This window comes from Scyliorhinus torazame, chromosome 10 (genome assembly GCF_047496885.1).
Source record: "Scyliorhinus torazame isolate Kashiwa2021f chromosome 10, sScyTor2.1, whole genome shotgun sequence".
Classification (NCBI taxonomy): Eukaryota; Metazoa; Chordata; class Chondrichthyes; order Carcharhiniformes; family Scyliorhinidae; genus Scyliorhinus; species Scyliorhinus torazame.
In genome coordinates this window covers 88,752,974-88,772,308 of record NC_092716.1, presented here as the reverse complement: position 1 = coordinate 88,772,308, position 19,335 = coordinate 88,752,974, and the positions used below count along the sequence as shown (strand labels likewise).

Sequence of the window (19,335 nt, the reverse complement as noted above, 5' to 3'; positions counted from 1 at the left end):
TGGGGGACAAGTGTGACCATTTCTCTCCGGGGCTGGCTTACTGCTCTTGGGGCTGGCTAACCACACTCCTATGTTCTGGTGTCCCAAGTTGGTATGCTTTTGGTCCTCTTTCTTCAACACCATGTTGGAGATACTCAATGTTGATTTGGATCTATGTCTGCTGGTGGCCATTTTTAGGGTATCAGACTCGCTGGTGCTTCAGACAGGGGTAAAGGCGGATGTCCTTGCGATCGCCTCATTGATATCAAGGAGACGAGTTCTACTTGGGTGGCGGTCTCCTACTCTGCCTGGTGCCTTGGCTTGGTTGTCTTCTTACATTTGGAGAAGGTTAAGAACTCCATTAGAGGGTCGGAGGAGGAGTTCTACCTACGATGGCAGCCATTCATTTCCTTTTTTAAGGAACCAGTCACCGTCAGCTGTTGGAAAGTTTAGTTTAGTTTTTTGGGGGTAAGTTAAGATGTGCTTTTGTTCCATAGATTTGAGCTAGGGAAGTGGGATGGAAATCTTCGGAGATGGGAGGAGAAAGGAATTAGGACACTAAAAGATTTGTTTCCTGGGGATCGTTTTGAGGAATTGAAGGAGCTGTGAGCGAAGTATGGGCTGGAGCAGGGGGAAATATTTAGATACATGCAGGTTCGAGACTTTGCCAGAAAGGAGATACGGAGCTTCCCAGTCAAGCCGGCTTCCACATTGCTGGAGGAGATGGTAACGACAGGGGGATTGGAGAAGAGGGTAGTATCGGTGGTTTACGGGGCTATTTTGGAGGAGGAGAAGGCGCCGCAGGAAGGGATCAAGGCAAAGTGGGAGGAAGTTGGGAGAGGGTATGGAGGAGGGGTTGTGGTATGAGGTGTTCTGGAAGGTGAACGCCTCCACCTCGTGTGTGAGGTTGGAGCTGATACAGCTGAAGGGGGTGTATAGAGCGCACCTTACAAGGGCGAGGATGAGCCGGCTCTTTGAGGGGGTAGAAGGTGCATGTGAATGTTGTGGGGGGACCCCGCAAACCACGTTCATATGTTTTGGTCCTGTCCAAAGCTGGAGGATTACTGGAAGGAGGTGTTTCGGGTAATCTCTAAAGGTGGTGCACGTGAAACTGGACCGGGGCCCTCGGGCCGCCATATTCGGGGTGTCGGACCAGCCGGGGTTGGAAACGGGCACGGTGGCAGATGTTGTCGCCTTCGCCTCGTTGATCGCCCAAAGGCGGATCCTGTTAGGGTGGAGATCAACCTCTCCACCCTGTGCCCTGGCGGGGGGACTTGCTGGAATTCTTGACACTTGGAAAAGGTCAAATTTGAACTGAGGGGAATGATGGAGGGATTCTACAATTCATGGGCGTTATTCATTATGCACTTTCGAGAATTGGATCACATCGAACATTAGGGGGTTGGGGGCTGGGAGGGTTGGTGAGATTCTTAATTCCTCTTTGTCAATTGTTTATGTTAACATTTGGGCTAATGTTTGGCGGTTTGGTGGGAGGATGGGATCGTTGTTATTGATATGGGGATTGACATTACATTCGTTACTGATTATTGTTTATTGTTGGGTGTGAATTTGGGAGTAAATGTGAAAAAGAAGGAGAATAAAAAAGATGTGCTTTTGTTAGTCTCGTTCTGTCATTGTGTAACTTTGGTTAATTATTTTGGGGGCGGCCCGGTAGCACAGTGGTTAGCACTGTTGCTTCAGCATCAGGGACCTGGGTTAGATTCCCGGCTTGGGTCACTGTCTGTGTGGGTTTCCTCCGGGTGCTCCGGTTTCCTACCTTCTGTTAGGTGATTTGGATATTCTGAATTCTCCCTCTGTGTACCCGAACAGGCGCTGGAATGCGGCGACTAGGGGATTTTCACAGTAACTTCATTGCAGTGTTAATGTAAGCCTATTTGTGACACTAATAAAGATTATTATTATAATATGATTTTGTTTATTCTGAAAAATCTTTAAACATTTTTTTTTCAAAAGAAATAAGTAAGAGGAATGTAGACTGTCATGTATTCTCCTCTGGAAGACAGTGGAGGCGTGTAATTGTGCTGTGCCTTATCACAGCATTTCAGTCAAACATCTGAGGTTCACACACACTAAGTTACCCATGGTTGTGATGGAGCTAAATGCAGCATAAATATCAGTGAAAGGAATGAATGATAAACCCGTCTGGTGTTGGCTATTTTAGAAAGTAGCATTGGAGGAGGAATCCAAGGATTAATCATAAAATCATGGACTCCTTACAGTGTAGGAGGAGGCATTGAAGAGGGCACGCAAACCTCCAAACAACTCATCTACTTGACCCTTGGAACACCACCTGCCACATGTGGGAGAATCTGCACATCATGCATTGGACTGATCAGCCATTTCAGAGCCCATCGAACTGGAGTGGAAGCAGGTCATCCTCGACCATGAAAGACTGCCTCAGAAGAGTGGGGAGCATCTCTGTACTATTGTATAAAAACATTCCCTGGCTACCTTCAGCAACTAACCTGACAGGAGCACTCTGCTTCTGTCAGATATTTGTCCTGTAAAGTTTTACTGGAAAACTATCTATCTGGATACCTTACTGACTCACCTCTCCTTAGCATCCCCTACACACAGCCAATGTCATAATCTGTGGTGACTATGTAAGTAGTGGCTGTTGCAACCGGCTGGATATTGAAGGAAAGATCTGTCTGAGTTACCAGTCCCCTCTGTTTATACAGTGGGCTTTGAATTTCTTACATAGAAACAGAAAATAGGAGCAGGTAAATGCTATTCAGCCCTTCGAACCTTCTCCTCCATTCAATATGATAATGGCTGATAACATGACAGCGACTATACTTCAGAAGTACTTAATTGGCTGTAAATCACGTTGGAATGTCTTGGGAGTTCAGAAAGTTGCAATATAAATGCAAGTCTATTTTAACATTTCTGCTATCTCAAAACCAGAATGTTGTGTTCTATGGCTCCACTGATTCTGAAGACATGCATAGAACATGAGTGTATGGTTATAACTAGTATTTATATGTACAGACAATTGTATCTAAGTTACTAGAGAGCTACATAGAACATTACAGCGCCGTACAGGCCCTTCGGCCCTCGATCTTACGCCGACCTGTGAAACCGCTCTAAAGCCCATCTACACTGTTCCCTTATCGTCCATGTCTATCCAATGACCATTTGAATGCCCTTGGTGTTGGCGAGTCCACTACTGTTGCAGGCAGGGCATTCCACGCCCTTACTACTCTCTGAGTAAAGAACCTACCTCTGACATCTGTCCTATATCTATCTCCCCTCAATTTAAAGCTATGTCCCCTCGTGCTAGGCATCACCATCCGAGGAAAAAGCCTCTCACTGTCCACCCTATCTAATCCTCTGATCATCTTGTATGCCTCAATTAAGTCACCTCTTAACCTTCTTCTCTCTAACGAAAACAGCCTCAAGTCCCTCAGCCTTCCCTCATAAGATCTTCCCTCCATACCAGGCAACGTTCTGGTAAATCTCCTTTACCTTTCCTGCGCCCTTTCCAATGCTTCCACATCCTTCCTATAATGCGGCGACCAGAATTGCACGCAATACTCCAAATGCGGCCGGTGAGATGTAACTGTCATGTTGTCCGTCCTGCTACCAAGTGCTTGCATCCCATCCATCATCTGACATATATAATTGGCTCCATGTGTGTCTGGTTCCACCTACTGGCAGGAGGTCATAACTGTCGCTACATGTCTTGATCATCAGCTATATACATTGGTACTGTTATATACAGATATGCATATGTTTATACCACCACACATAACTCCCGATCCTAACAAAGAGTTCACATTGTGAAGCACAGACCCTTTCAAGCCTGATTTTTGAGTACAAAATTGCAAATGCGTAATGTGTTCCTACCATTTGGTTTTTGAAACGCTTGAAAATTACAAGCTTACTTATTTATATAAGTCCTTTCATCTGTCAGTGAACTCTCCTCATTCTACGCAGATTTCACACAATAAGAATATTTTTGGTGGGGGGGGGGGGGGGGGGGGGGCGGGGGCAGGGCATTCTGTAGTTAAATCCTAATGTTGCTAGGAATCTTCGTGAAACAATTCTACACAGAATCACAAGGAAACAGCTTTTGACAAAAATGTGCAGGGTGATTTTAAAGACCTTTTCTTTCTCCCTTCCCCCTGTCTCTTAGAGTTTACTCTGCTTCAGAATCAACGTTCAATCACAATATTTTTGTGCTTTTAAGGTAACTGCACTGGCAATTTCTTTAGTTATGTTGTCTCTCAATTCAGATGATATCTTAATAATTTTGAAGAAATTTGAAATCACTTCAGTTGTAGCCCTGCTTAACCATATACATGTTTATTTGGTCTGTTCCTTTAGTAAAACTGATCTGTAGCTATGCATATGCACCCTGTACAGTCAGTGTTTAGACATGAAAAATGCATAGGAACACTCTCAAAAATCTGGACTCGTATGCAATGCACCAAATAATGCAGATTTTCTGATTAAAGTTGTGTGTTTTGTAGGTAACATTATAACTTGGGGGTTTAAGCTCCATATAGATAATTTCTTTGTCACTCACATGTGCGTCAGTTTAATTGTTCTTCTAATTTCCATTATCTCTGCTATTTACTGAAATTCCAGACTCAGTCAGTCTTTCTGTCTCTTTCGTGACCCCTGAACTTTATGGAATGTCTTTACAAATAGTTCTTTGAGCAGTGAAGTACTTTAATTTACAGAAATAACTTCTGTAATGCAGCATTCAACCAACATAATAATTATTTAATTTTTATTGCTAATGTTCATTTATTTAACATGCTTAACTTGTCTCAAGCGTTCAATGGGTGCGGATAGGTTAACAAAGACTTATTTCCACACAATTTCCCCCCCTGCCCCTGTCTGCCTTCACAAGAGATCTGACTTCATTCAGTGATGATAGCTCTGCATTAGTTATGGTTAGTTAATGCTGTGTTTGATGTTGACCTGAAATGTATTGGTTTCAGGGAACTTTTAAGAGACATAGCCGTAACAAATTCCTGTGGGTTTGCCATGCAGCTGAACAAAGCATGTTTTGGAAACCGATGATTGCATAAAAGCAACTTAACTATGTCATTATAAAAGTACAATACTGTGGATGCTGGAAACCTGTAATAAAAACACAAAATGCTGTAAATACTCAGCAGGCCAGGTATGGACACATTATAAATGAACAAAGGGTAATCGATTTGATATGTTTAGCTCTGATTCTCTTCCCTGACCTGCTGAATATTTCCAGCATTTTTTGATTTTATTACCTGTGCCATTACTTGAAGGATGACCAGATTTTTAAAAGTCAAAAAACCAAGCCACATTGAAAAGCCTTGGGAAGATGAGGCTCTGTGATGATTGCCAAGTTGGATGGCGAATGGCAGAAGTTGGGGGAGGGGTAGCAGTTGAAGGCAGGTGATCATTCCTACATCTCCACTATTAAAAGCCCCAATTATTGAAGACTACTGTTATTTCAATTACAATTTGCCTAATTTTCTTGAAGGAAAATTGAACCAAGACCTGTTTTTTCACAAGATTCCAGCGAGATTCCTCTATTCCAGGCTTTCTGAAAGTGCAGGTCGCGACCCCCGCAGGCAGGTGTCGATAGGGTTGCGGAGCAATCAGTCGCGGTGTTCCCATTCTGAAAGAAGGGTCACTACCGGCATTATCAGCCATGCCGCCATCCGACCATAAGAGGCAACGGTGAGCAAGTCATGCGCCCTGCATGTGCACTTGATGCCAAACGTGCTGTTGTATGGGCTTTTGATGCAAAGTAATGTAGGCGAGCATCTTCCATTCTCTAACTGCTAGAAAACAAGGCTCGAGGACTGTGAAGATGGATCATTTTGTTGCCAGAAAGAGATAGCTGGAGAGACAAATCGGCAGTGTACCTACTGGTGTGGATCTCGCATCGGAATCTAATGGGGAGAGCTGTTCTGGAGAGTCTACAGCAGGACAGAGTAATTAGTGCTAGTTCTCTTAGTGTACAGAGCTCCAGTGTAGGGCCTCCAGTGAACAGCCTATAAAGAAGTTTGATAAGTACAGAACCAAAACTGCTACTTTGCTCTCCCTACTGCATGGCACATCAAGCTCACCTTCTGCATTAAAGGGAAGTGTCGCCAAGGTTGGTCGGCATGGGTCCTAAAGATCGGCCGGTTGGCAAAGTGTGTCCCCAGGAAAAAAGGTTTGACAAACACTGTTCTATTCCACTCCATTTTACTGTGCAATGGCAAGACCAATCTCCATTTAAAAAGCCTTATTTATTTTCATTTGTACACTGGGTTCTTTCCACTGAAAGTTAGATTTTAAATTAATGAATGTGATTATATTTGCACCTTCCAGGTGTTCAGGCCTCCTATAAATTACCTCCATGATGACTGATAAATTGCCTCCAGTGCTATCTATAAATTAGTCCCCCCCCCCCCCCCCCCCCCATGGCCTCCAGCTCTCTCACTTCTCCCCCCCCCCCCCCCCCCCATTGGTCTCTGGTGCGCTCTCTTCCCCCTACTGGCCTCCGGCACGCTCTCTTTCCTCTCATCACTGGCCTCCAGTGCGCTCGCTCTCCCCTCCCCCGCTGGCCTCCGGCGCTCTCTCTCCTCTCCTTCAGTGCACTCTCTCTCCTCAAGACTGGCCTTTGGCTCTTTCTTCCCCGACTCTCCCCCACTGGGAGGAAGTGAAGAGATGCTGATGCTGCACAAAAGGGTGGAACTTGACGTGGTTCATGTGAAGAGGGAAAATCTGCAAACTGAGACATTGAGTTAGTTTGAACAAATAGTTGGGACACCGAATGGTTAATGAAAATTTGGGATGCTCCTCTAGAACCTGGACATCTGACCACCATAATTATTTGTCATTAAACTGTAATGGTGAAGACAGTGTGGCCTGAATGAACAATAAAATGGTAGCATTTATATATTAGCTGTATTCTGTGAGCTGTTCCAGCTAACAGTTTATTGGGACAGTAAAAGGCTTTAACTGTGACATGGTGAACACTGTCTTGTAGAATATTTATCCCATTCACATTATTCTGGTTAGTGGTGGTAATATTTAATTATGAAACTCAATAAAATTGTCATCATAGGTTAAAGCTGAAAATTGACTTCAGGACCACATGCAAGATAATGTCATAAGTATGAGTTATTCTGGATACCAATTGCAGTCATTTCTCATACAAAATCTAACATGAACTAATCTTTATCAAATGTATCTTTTGCAATGTATCTTTTGCGATATATTGGGTAGAAATGGAATTGGTTCTCTTTTGTATAGGTTCATTTGACTTTGGCAGTGTGAAAAGAAATTGGGGTGGAGTCTGTAAACATGTGCAGAATGTTGGACTTGATATCTGTGTATCTGTTCAATTCAGACACAGACAGCGTAACAGAAGCACAAACAGGTAATTAAATGTTGTTCCAAAGTGTCATATGCCCAAAGCAAAGTTGAGCTTGTTTCACACGTCTGTTGTTCATGCTGTTCAACCGTGAGATTCAATTCAACACTGCCGACCTTTTCAATAGCATCGTTGTCACGTCACTGGACCAGTAATCCAAGCAAATGTCGTGGGGAAGCGGGTTCAAATCCCAACACACCAGCTGGTGGAATTTAAATTTGATTAATAAATACAATCAATTAATAAAAAATCTGGAATTTAATGCCCTTTAGGGAACAAAATCTGTCGTCCTTACCTGGTCTGGCCTACACGTGACTCCAGACCCTCAGCAAAGTGGTTAACCACATTGTCAGGTCACTCAGTTGTGCCAAACTGCAAGGTAAAGTAAAAAATGAATAATACTGGATGGCCACCTGGTATCGTGTTAGGCACCAGAAATGACTGGCACACCAGCCCTGCCACTCTGGGTGCACCAGCACCCAGAGGTCAAGGCTAATAAATGCTAGCCATGGCCAGCGATGCCCACATCCCATGAAAAGAAGACATTTAAAAATATGGTGCAAATGGAGCAGAGGCCAGTGCTATCTTTATTGGACCTCCAGGTAGGACAACCTCCGGTAGGGGTGCAGGATAACAATTGAGAATGAAAATCCTGGCCTGACTCTTCACGCCCCTTGCACTGAATAACAAAGAACAAAGAAATGTACAGCACAGGAACAGGCCCTTCAGCCCTCCAAGCCTGTGCCGACCATGCTGCCCGACTAAACTACAATCTTCGACACTTCCTGGGTCCGTATCCCTCTACTCCCATCCTATTCATGTATTTGTCAAGATGCCCCTTAAATGTGACTATCGTCCCTGCTTCCACCACCTCCTCCCGTAGCGAGTTCCAGGCACCCAATATCAAACGTTAACTCCTACCCAAATGAGATTGGTCTTCTGAGGGGATGGAGTCCGAAACAGAATCTAGCATCTTCCTGTTCTGTAGAAATACATCACTTATCTGCTCCACCAAAGACCAAACTACCTTTGATTTTTAAAAAATGTATATTTATTGAGATTTTCCATTTTTTTTTAAACTAAAAATCTGCCTCAAAGATATCTATAGGTATCAATGTACAGCAGGTACAACAAAAAAACAATATTCCTTCCATAAATAGGAACAAATAAAACACGCTGAATGAGGCACAGAATCCCCAACAAGTCCCTTCCACGGATAAATGACTTATCTGCACCCAAACAGGATACAGACAACATTATAAATCTACATCTCATCCATAGCTACAAAATGAAATTGACTGACTCTTACAGCTCAATTTAAAGTCTTCTCCAGATCCAGACCGGAAAAGACAGCCATCATACACCATCAAGATGGCAAAAACAGAAAGGACTGTGTGCAAACCTTATTACTCAGCCTAGGGTCTCCCATAGAGAAAGTAAAAAGAGAGCAAGAACAAAAGCCAAGAGCAAGAGTTTGAACTTCCACACCTACCCTGCACATCTTTTTGGGTTGTGGGGGTGAGACTCACGTAGACACGGGGATAATGTGCAGACTCCACACCGGGATCGAACCCGGGTCCTCTGCGCTGTGAGGCAGCAGTGCTAACCACTGCACCTCCATGCTGCCTCTGGAGGCCAGTATTGGGAGTGATGGGGGATCTACCCATCCAAAAGGCTGTAAATTCAACATGCAAAAACAAATGAAATTGTTGATAGTTCTGCGCCATTGTTGCAAATGACTCTGTAAAGGTGTGCCAAGTCCAGGTTTCAAGACAGCCCAGCAAAAACGAGCAAACTACATGTGTCCAGAACTCCAACAGAGCTGCAGAAGAAGAATTGGCCTCCAGGAACATTGACAAATTTCATAAGGTTTCAAAATTTCATAAGGTTACAACAAAAATACCCCCACTTTGGCATCATGCAAAGCTACGAATGTGCATTCAAACCCAAATTATTCCAAGAATTCAAATCTTGCGCAATGAATCTTCCAGTGGAACTGTCCAAATGGACTGAGCCGCTGACTGTTGTCTCGAGTCGGGTCCGCACCAGTTGAACGTCATTTGGTGAGTGTTGATGTAATGGAGCACCCAGCAGAAACAAAACCACGGAGAGACAATTTGAAAATCGGTGACCTTAACAATCCCAGTGTGAATTGAAAGCAACACAATCACCGGTCGAAGATCGAACGGCCAACATGCTGGACCAGGAATGGTATTTCCTGACTGGTTTTGAACGTTTTGTCCTCCAGCTCCTCTTAGATAACTAAACCGCCTCTAAAGTCTGGGGTTGTTAACCCCCAGCAGAGGGAACTGCAATTATTCCTCGAGAAATCATCACGCCGTGACACAAATTTGGAAGGTCTTTATCAAAGTGTTAAAGTAGGATGCCTCATAAAATCTTTCCCTGCAGTATTCCAAATAGGAGAATTAATGGAATTGGATCACTGCATGGATGGTATTATTGATTTGCAGACAGTAGCAACTGGACCTTATGTTTAATAACTGAATTCAAAGTCGTTATTCCACTATTGTCCCCCAGCCCTCTCACACTCAGCCCTGGCCTCTGGTTAAGTTGCCCCACTGCTCCCTGAAAACCACAATGCTGGCACCTTTTGCTCGGGTGGCCGAGCCTCGATGACCAATTGTGTTCCTGGTTGATTTCATCGCTGGTGCAGCTGGCTATCTGGCCTGGCCTCTGCTCTCTCGCCTTGTCTGCCCGGACAGTTACCACCCAGCCCTCTCACTCTCAGCCTTGATCTCTGGTCAAGTCGCCCCACTGGCCACTACTCTCTGAAAACCACTTGGTGCTTGCCTGCCTTCACACCTCCCAACTGCTCACCTCTTGGATCTCGCTCAGGGGACCGAGTCTCCACCACCACGTATGCTCCTGGCTGGCTGCTGGTGTGTGCTGGCTTTATCTGGTTTGGTCTCTGTTCTTTGATTGGTTGACCACCTGCCCTCCTCAACCCTGGCTTGGAGGTCAAGAGGCTGCTCTCTTCGATGGTTGTTGGCCAGCATCGCTGCCTCGTCTAGTTGAAGGTTTTGCAGTCTCGTACCCCAAAATTAATTGGTCAACCTCACTTTTACCTCCGGCTGTCCACCGGGCCAAATGTCAGAAAGCAGGGCTACAGCTTCACTCAATGAAAATTCAGAAACATCACATCAATTCAGGAGATCTGCATGAGCTACTCTAAGTCTCCACCACCTCTCAATGTCTGGCAAACTGTTTTCCTGTTCTAAATGGGAGTCCACCAATCGGAGCCCGATTTGTTCTATATTGCCTGCTGATGGGCTTAACTTATCGTTAGAGCTACGACGGCTCTGATTGGTGTTCCCACCACAACAGTCACCTCTCAGAATGGGCTCCCCCCATTGGCCAGTGCTTCGCCCTGCAGCACCGTGTGTTTCATTATAAATCCGCCTCGGATGGCAGCCAATTCTCAAACTTGGTTGGGAATTTCACCACCACCTCACCAAAGACACCAGGCACAACCCAGGCTCCCCATAGGTTTCCCTTTGTCCTCACCTGAACTACCCAGGATGGATGACAGGCTATGCAACAGGAACTCAAAAGTATGCAGGCGGGATTCCACCCGACACAGTACTATCTCTGTCACAAAGAACCTCCTCGTGCACCACCGTCATCTCCACAAAGACGCCTTGCAACTCTTGAACTTTGGCTTTAACATCGTGCACCGCAGAGCCAAGACTATCAAGCGGATCACCTTCATCGCTAGGAGCCATCATCCATCGGTGCACACCATATTATGAGGCCGGGAAACCTCTCCAAGGCAACTGTACCACCCCAACTCCTTTCAGCCACCACGAATCAATAAGGATTAAAGTATGATGTCTCGACTGAAAATTGCTTGGATCATTGATCACCATATAAACCGAAAAAAGATGTGCACAAGGATAAAAATAAAGATCGAAAGATGAGCAGAGCCAGAGTTTGTGAAAATGCAGTTGCTCCTACGTTTACATCAAGTGATTTCCCCCCTTCCCTTTAATTTAAAATGGAAAATCGTGGATGGAAGCCGAAAAAGTAAAGGAGGATTTAAAAATATATATATTTATAGAACAACTGTGAAAACCTTTGTTACTCTCGATCAATGGCTTGCATTGTAATATCTTCTATTTGGAGCTTCATTTGCACAGAGCAGTAACAGTCCAAATATATTTCTGTGCAGTCTGCAAATTGCTGCAATATTATATGATACCAAAGTGTATTTAATATTTGTGTTTTAACAGATATAAAAGTTTATGTAAATTAGCAAATTATTTTGGGTTTTTTACATTTAATGCTTCAATTTTCTTAAACTTGAAATGTGAATGATGCTGCATTTACTGCCCAAATGTAATTGTCGCATATTTGTGGTTTTGGCAATGGCAGTAGCTGACTTAATACAGTCTTTGATTTGTGTACAAACCTCTAATAACACACCACAGCAGCACAGATTATTTAAATCATCCCTATTATCTGTATGTATGTGATAAAAATGTCAATCTATTTATGTATATTACAGCATACTTACAGAGGAAGAAAACGTAATATATTTGCAAAGACAAATAAAGGCGGACTTCCCGTACATAATCAGATTTTACATTGTAACTCAACAGTATCCCAACATACATCCTGAATGTTTTAAGCGAAAAGATCTGGTAAAATTGCTTGGTTTACAGAATGTAGTCTTTAATTTCCTTGTAAATTTAAAGGCCTCATTGCTGTATTGCATTCTCTTTCTTTAAAAAAAATTTTTTTTTTAATGACTTTTTCTGAGTTACCAAGCCAGGGCTCAGAGTGTGGACAGGGGCAAACCCCTAATCCAGCTCCTTGCCTGCTCCAAAAACTAATTCAAATTGAATCCAATTCATGGTCCCCACAAGAGAGACATATCAGATCTGAGCCAAAAGGCAGAGCAGATACTACACTTGATCTTAGCCAAAAGTCCGAGAAGCGATTGTCTTCTCTTTCTGATGAGAAGGTTGCAGAGGCGTCCTTTCTGAACCCTTCCAATGGAATTCCAAGTGGGTGAGTAGGAGAGGTGAGACTCAATAGTAGGGCTGAATTTTATGAGACCTCAATGGTGTGTCATCCCATTATTTTCACATCCACCCCCATAAAATGTGGGCGGGTGTCAAAATCAGCAACCCACTCAATATATTAGAATGATGATTTTGAGGGCCAATTCAGCTTGATGTCTAGCCTGTTGACCTGAATAATAATAATAATAGTCGCTTATTGTCACAAGTAGGCTTCAATGAAGTTACTGTGAAAAGCCCCTAGTCGCCACATTCCGGCTTGCTGTCCACTCCATAATATGTTTGGTGCTGGCAGCAAGACGGGAGTAGGGGACCTGAGGATTAACCTCAAATGGGTAACAGTCAGAAATGAAAGGTGGGGGGGGGGCCTCCCTTTTCGGGGGCTGCCCTTTTCCAATTACGTGGCTGCCCTCCTTAGACTGAATCCCTCCACTTCCTTCCTACCCACTCTCACTCTCTTAAACCCACCCTCTTCTTCCCTCTCCATTGTCCCTGTCCTAAACAAGCACAGACTCTTCCAGCCCCCTCCAAAGGCCCTGCGATCTTGAGCCTTGGACTCCTCTTCTCAGCTGCAGTCCTGGCAGCTGCCACTGATGCTCTGCTGGTGCTGATGGATTTGCAGGCCAATCCAGAGGGTGGGTCATTTGCCCCAATGAGGGGCGGAAGAACCACTTGGCCCTTCCATTTAACTGTCCAGGGTCAGGACTGAACTGCAGTGCTTGAATTGGCTAAATAACAAATGGATTAAGAAGCAAATAATAGATCCTGTGTGAAATTTACTAAGCATCTGCTAGGGCGACACAGTGGTGCAGTGGTTAGCACTGCTGCCTCACTGCGCTGATGACCCCGGTTCGATCCCGGCCGCGGGTCACTGTCCGTGTGGAGTTTGCACATTCTCCCCATGTCTGTGTGGGTCTCACCCCCACAACCCAAAGATGTGCAGGATAGGTGGATTGGCCACGCTAAATTGCCCCTTAATTGGAAAAAAAAAGAATTGAGCACTCAAAAGTAAAAAAAATAAAATAATAAGCATCTGCTGGAAATACACAAACGTGGCTTCCGGGTGATCACAGCTCAGGGCTTGTCTGTGATCCGTGGTGGGATGCTGGTTGGTCATGTAACCAAACAGGAGGAATAGTCTAATTAATAATTATATTGCCACGAGCAGAGGACTCATCAGTTGCATATTGAGTCCATCATTTTGAACGGATGAATTTGAAGGTCGTGCCCACCTGAATGAGGGGGATTGAGAAAGGACAGCATTGCTATTGGACTGAGATTCAGACAAACACAGTTGGAAGTGAAAGTAGGATCGAGGGTTATTTAGAACATGAAAGGAAAGACACATCAATTGTAGGCTTATTAGTGGTACAAGATGTGATGACAGCTCTCAACATGGAGCATGAGGAAGAATCTGCATCAGATAAAAGAGTTTTTTTTGCTTTAAAAAAAAATTTTAGTGTACCCAATTCATTTTTTCCAATTAAGGGGCAATTTAGCATGTTCAATTCATCTACCTTGCACATCTTTGGGTTGTGGGGGCGAAACCCACGCAAACACTGGGAGAATGTGCAAACTCCACACGGACAGTGACCCAGAGCCGGGATCAAACCTGGGACCTCGGCGCCGTGAGACTGCAGTGCTACCACTGCGCCACCGTGCTGCCCCAGATAAAAGAAAGTTGAAGGGAGTGCAAAGTAATTACTTAATTAGTGAGCGGGAAAGGAGAAATTTTGATCAAATACATCATTCCCAATAGTTGGACTCATTGGTTTTGATTTTGTGGGAGGTGGGGTGGTGGCAGGAAGGTCCGGCGCAAGCCTCGTAATACTCCAGGGATTTGGAGAGTGTGGAGATCTAACAAATAGCAGGGACTCTTTTCCTGTCCTGCCTGACACTCGGCCACATCCACTACCAGGCCAGTCGGCAGAGCAGCAATTTGACTGCAACCTGTGAGAACCTTTTTGCCATAGAAGTAAATGACTTGGATGAAGGAACCATGTCCAAGCTTGCAAAATGCACCAAGCCAGGATGGACAGTTAGTTGCGTAGATGGGAGGAGGAATTTCTGAAGGTGCATAGATAAAGAGAGTGGACAAAATTGTGGGAGATGGCGTTCAACATTGGAATGTGTGAGATCACCAATTTGGATCCATAAAAAGAAAAAATGAATATTTTCTGGATACTGAGAGACCGGAAACTGTGAAAGGGGGAAAGTGACTCGGGAAGCCAGATACACAAATCACTTAAGATTAATAAACTTGCATTAAAAGTAATCGATAAAGGGTAGTGGAATATTGTCCTTTATCTTAAGGAGGTGGAAAAACAAAGGAGATTCTTCAATTGCACTGTGCCTTCATCGGTGGTATGTGCTTAATTTTGGACACCACATTTCTCAACAGCATAATGACCAGGATCGTAACGTGAGCTTAAAATTATACCAGGGCAGAAGGCTTTAAATTATGAAGACACGTCACATAAAGTTGGTTTGTATTTCCATGAGTTTAGAAGGTTGAAAGGTGATCTAATTAAAGTGTTCAAAATTTGAAGTAAGGGATTTGATTAGGGATTCGTGAACTTCTGGTGAGGAAATCGAGAACAATGAGCCCACAATCGTATTAGAGCCAATTCATTGAGAAGTGAAATCCGGGAACACTTGCTCATACAAAGGGCTGTGGACATTTGGAATTCTTTCCTCCAAAATGCGATGGATACTGAGTCACAGTTTGAGTAATTCGAAAAGGAATTGCGACATTTGATTCTGTACAACTGTCTTTTGTTCAGTTGCCAGAATAAATACTGGGATTCCTGGCCCCAAGGATTTCTGAATTTTAACATACCTATGTGGCATGATTTAAAAAAACAAAACTTGTTTACTCTTTAGTGGCTGTTGTTTCCATAAATGTTGTACAGAATGGTTGCTGATGTGTGGTACAGTAAACAAAAATAAAGAGATTAATGCGTAGAGTAATATCAAACTATTCGGAGTGGATTTCGAAAGAGTGGGATAGAATACCCTAATAATGCACTTTGTTACAGTGAAAGGGATAATGATTCTTTCGATCATGAACTTGCACATTTCTCAGCAAATGCTCTGGATCTTGTAAGTCGTGCTTGTGAGTAACTCTACTCCGTTCAGCACACTTTCTTTCCCCCTTTTCCCCTTGCTCACTGACACTCTTCTCTTCTCCATCAATCACACTAACACCCTTATTCCTCTCTTTTTCCCTCCTTCCCACCACCTCCTCTTTCCCACCACCTCTTGAGTGGTATCCTTCTTTCCCTCATTCCAGCTCTTCCCAAGTGCTTCTGGAATTCTGCTGCATGGGGGACATTCCCGAATTCCATAGCAGGCAGCAGGATTCCATAATCTGGAGCTGCAGCAACATTGTTGGGGACCAGGGATGGAGCCAGTAGCCGTGTTGACCAAACACAAAAGTGCCAGGCAACTAACTATCAGCAGTTGGCATGGAATTTTCTCTGGCTGCTACTTTTTCTTTTTGTCTCCATTTAATCTCGGCTACTGTGGGTGTTTTTCTAAACTATTGTTGCTTGTTTCTCTCATTCCACTCTCCCCTAGCCTTTACTGTGTTAAAATATGTAACTCATCCCACTATTTCTTTCCCACTCAATGTCCTGGGACCTCCTTCACCTCCTCTCATTTGTAAATTTTTAAAACTCTAGCTATGGTATCACCTACTTGCTATTCCCTGCAGCGGCAACGAGAGGCCTAGGTAGGTTTCCATTCCTAATTGGATAGCTATCTCGTCGTAACTGCTGAGTCATTGTTTGCCACAGATGTTACCTTGTCAAAGATGTGAAGGCCTACCCTAGAAAATATTCAATTTCTTCTCACAATGAGTTGGCTGTGGTCATGTGGTGAATAGTTTTAATTTGGATGGGATCAGGGTAGAGCTCCCAATCTGGTCGGCATCCCTTTGTCAGGATCAGCAAACTGGCGGGAAAATCGACCCCTATGTGTTGTCTCCTGAATAACATGCTAAAATTGCTTCTTTTTGAATAGCAACGTGTGCAATGCAATTTTAGCCACATTGCAATATTTGCTGTATTGACGGGCTGTTCATCGATGAGCAACTTTGAATTAGATTTTCTCATATCCCTTCGACGTGGGAACTAGTCCATGACGTGGGACGTTGTTCTATCTATGAAACTCCGTTGTTCCTCCACACTCCTGTAAAACTCCATGGAATTGGAGGTGCGCAGACTACATTGTCAAATTGAGTACTGTAAACCAATGTAAGAGCAAATTGTTTAGGAAATTCTTGGGTTCTCAACTTCTCGTTAATCTGGGACAGCATGTTTCGAAAAAGATTCAAATCAGAACTGTGTGTAATGAAGGCCCAGACCATCAAATGTCCTAGGCAACCATGGCCTGGTTAAAATTAAGTGATCACTTCCGTATTGCTGAAATTCTGGCTTCTCCGTTCCCTGTTGTAACTAATGGCTTGCTTCTCGCCAAATCAAACTTCACTGTACTTCCACAAAAGTCTTCTCAAGCAGCCTTGGTTCCATTGGTAACAGTCTTGCCTGTGAGCCAGGCCATGAGTTTAGGTCCCACTCCAGAGCTTGAGCACAAAAAGCTCAGCCAGTGATGAGCAACCTCTGGGCTGCATGCGTGGACTGCCCCCTCCACCCCCCCCCTTCATCTCAGTGGGCCGCAAGATAGAAATTGAGCAATGTTCCCTAATCATGGCCCCATTAATAAGGTTAAATAAATTTAATACATGCCAAAATATTAATAATGAGTTATATAAAATGTGACTCCTTTACCTATTACCAGAACTGTCATTAACTTGAAATGGTAAAAACAAGGTGGTTTACATTGTGGACACAGAGGGAGCACACAGCTCTCACAGTCAGTGTTGTGTGCAGTCAGCAAGCACCTTGAGTCACGTGAACTTGCTTTGCATGTGTACCACTTTTTAGTCATGCCTGTGGGGGAAAAAAAAACATGTGAATGAAACCAGTGGAATCCGGCAAACCTGAATGTGATCAGCGTTCAACAAAATGCCTTCTGGGCTGCCCTCAGTACCATGTTGGGCCACATGAGGCCGTTGGGCCTCACGTTGCCCCACCACTGAACTAGGTTGACACTTTAGTGCAGTACTGAGGGAACACTGTCATTGTATTCAGTAAGGAACAAAATGTCCACGGGAGATATTTCTGAAGAGATGTTCAACACAGGCCCTGTTCACCTTCCCGGTTCTGGATATAAGATCCCGTAGCACCATTTGAAAAAGGGCAGGGGTGTTCTCCCTCTTGTGCCCGGGCCAGTATTTATCCCTCAAACTGCATGATTAAAACAGATTGACAGGTCATTGCTGATTTGGGAGTTTGCTGCGTGAAAATTCCACATTTCCAACATTGCAACTGCATGGGCAGGATTCTCAGTTTGCTGCCCACCGGCTGCGTTGCGCTCATCCTTGAGTGCAGTGCGCCCAGTGAATGCCGTGAGAGCCTCCTCGCAGGCTTCCCAGAAGTCTTCATGCCTCGCGGGATTCACCCAAGTCCTGTAAGGCATCGGAGTCAGAATCTCAGGGGGTGGGACCAAACGTCACGCGCCAAAGCCGGTTTTCAACTGACTTTGGTGAACTTACCCAGCATCCACCAGCCTCCTTGATTCTCCAGCCTCCCTAGCGAGGCCGCAACCGGGCGCCATTCAGCACTGGTCAGCACAAACGCGGGGGGTCACCCGGGCTGTTGGAGACTCCTGGATGGTCAGGGTCTGTGCAGAATGGTTCCCTGGCACACCCCCTGGAACGCATGTACCTTGGCCATTTGGAGAAATTCTGATAGGTCGGACAGCCAGTCTGCAGCTTTAGGTGGTGCTGCTGACCACCATGCGAGCCGGATTCTACGGCGGGCGATCAGGGAGTCAAAGGCAAGGGCGTCATCCTCCTTCCCATGAAGAGATCTGGCTGGTCTGATACCCCGAAAACTGCCACTTTCGGGCATGGCTCCACCTCATCCCCACCACCTTGGACATTGCCTCGAAAAAGGCTGTCCAGTACCCAGCAAGTCTGGGGCAAGACCAGAACATGCGTGGTTGGCCAAGCCTCTTGGCACCGTTCACATCTGTCCTCCACCTCCAGGAAGAACCTGCTCATTCGGGTTCTGGTCAAGTGGGCTCTATGTACCACTTTTAGCTGCGTTCGGTTGAGCCTTGCGCATGTGGAGTCGAGGTAACCCTGTGCAATGCTTCGCTCCAGAATCCACACCCTATTTCGAACCCCAAGTCTTCCTCCCATTTCTTCCTTGTCACGTTCAGTTCGGTATCGGCCCTCTCTAGCAGTCGTTCGTACATGTCACTACAGTTCCCTCTACCTAGTAGCTCTTCCAATAGTGTCTGTCGTGGTGGTCGCGGGCATGTCCTTGTCTCCTTCTGTAGGAAGTTTTTAAGCTGTAGGTAGGTATGAGTTTGTTGCTTTTATCTAGTTGGAATTCTGCATCAGTGTTGCACATTACTTTGTTGGCTGTAAAGCATTTTGAGATGCTCTGAAACCATGAAAAAGTGCTAAATGAATGCAAGTTTTTATTTTTTCTTGAATATGGATTTTGTGGCCATAAAAATAAAATATTTAACTTTTTATGTTTCCCATTTCTGTCAAGTTGGAAGACTGTGCACTACAGCTAGCTCCAAATGGGAATTATCTGGATCTGGAATTGTCACTAGATGAACAGAGGGATGACCTTGAAGGATTCTATGAAGAAGTTGGGTAAGGAAACAATTTAAGTGTCATACATGAAAATAAATGACCTGATTAATAATGGGCGGAATTATTAATTTTTGAGACTTGAGTGCAGTGGCAGGCGGCTCCAGCACTCCCCTTTTCTGCTGGGATTCTGTGGCTGCTTCTGCACTTCGAACTTCATTAATTATGCACAAGCGAATTCCCCTTCGAAAATC

General features: G+C 44.5%; 1 protein-coding gene and 1 non-coding gene across 7 annotated transcripts in view; one reads left to right on the top strand and one right to left on the bottom strand.

The window, feature by feature from the left end:
- Positions 1-19,335, top strand: part of fhod1 (formin homology 2 domain containing 1) — a 591,964-nt gene that overhangs the window by 40,201 nt on the left and 532,428 nt on the right. For all 6 annotated transcript variants that reach the window (XM_072518387.1, XM_072518386.1, XM_072518390.1 and 3 more), the window contains exon 2: positions 19,038-19,144. In XM_072518387.1, the coding sequence (XP_072374488.1) occupies positions 19,038-19,144 (107 nt within the window). The remainder of the gene's footprint in view (positions 1-19,037; positions 19,145-19,335) is intronic.
- Positions 12,134-12,327, bottom strand: LOC140384979 (U2 spliceosomal RNA). Its single transcript, XR_011933254.1, has one exon. It is a non-coding gene; the product is annotated as a U2 spliceosomal RNA (small nuclear RNA).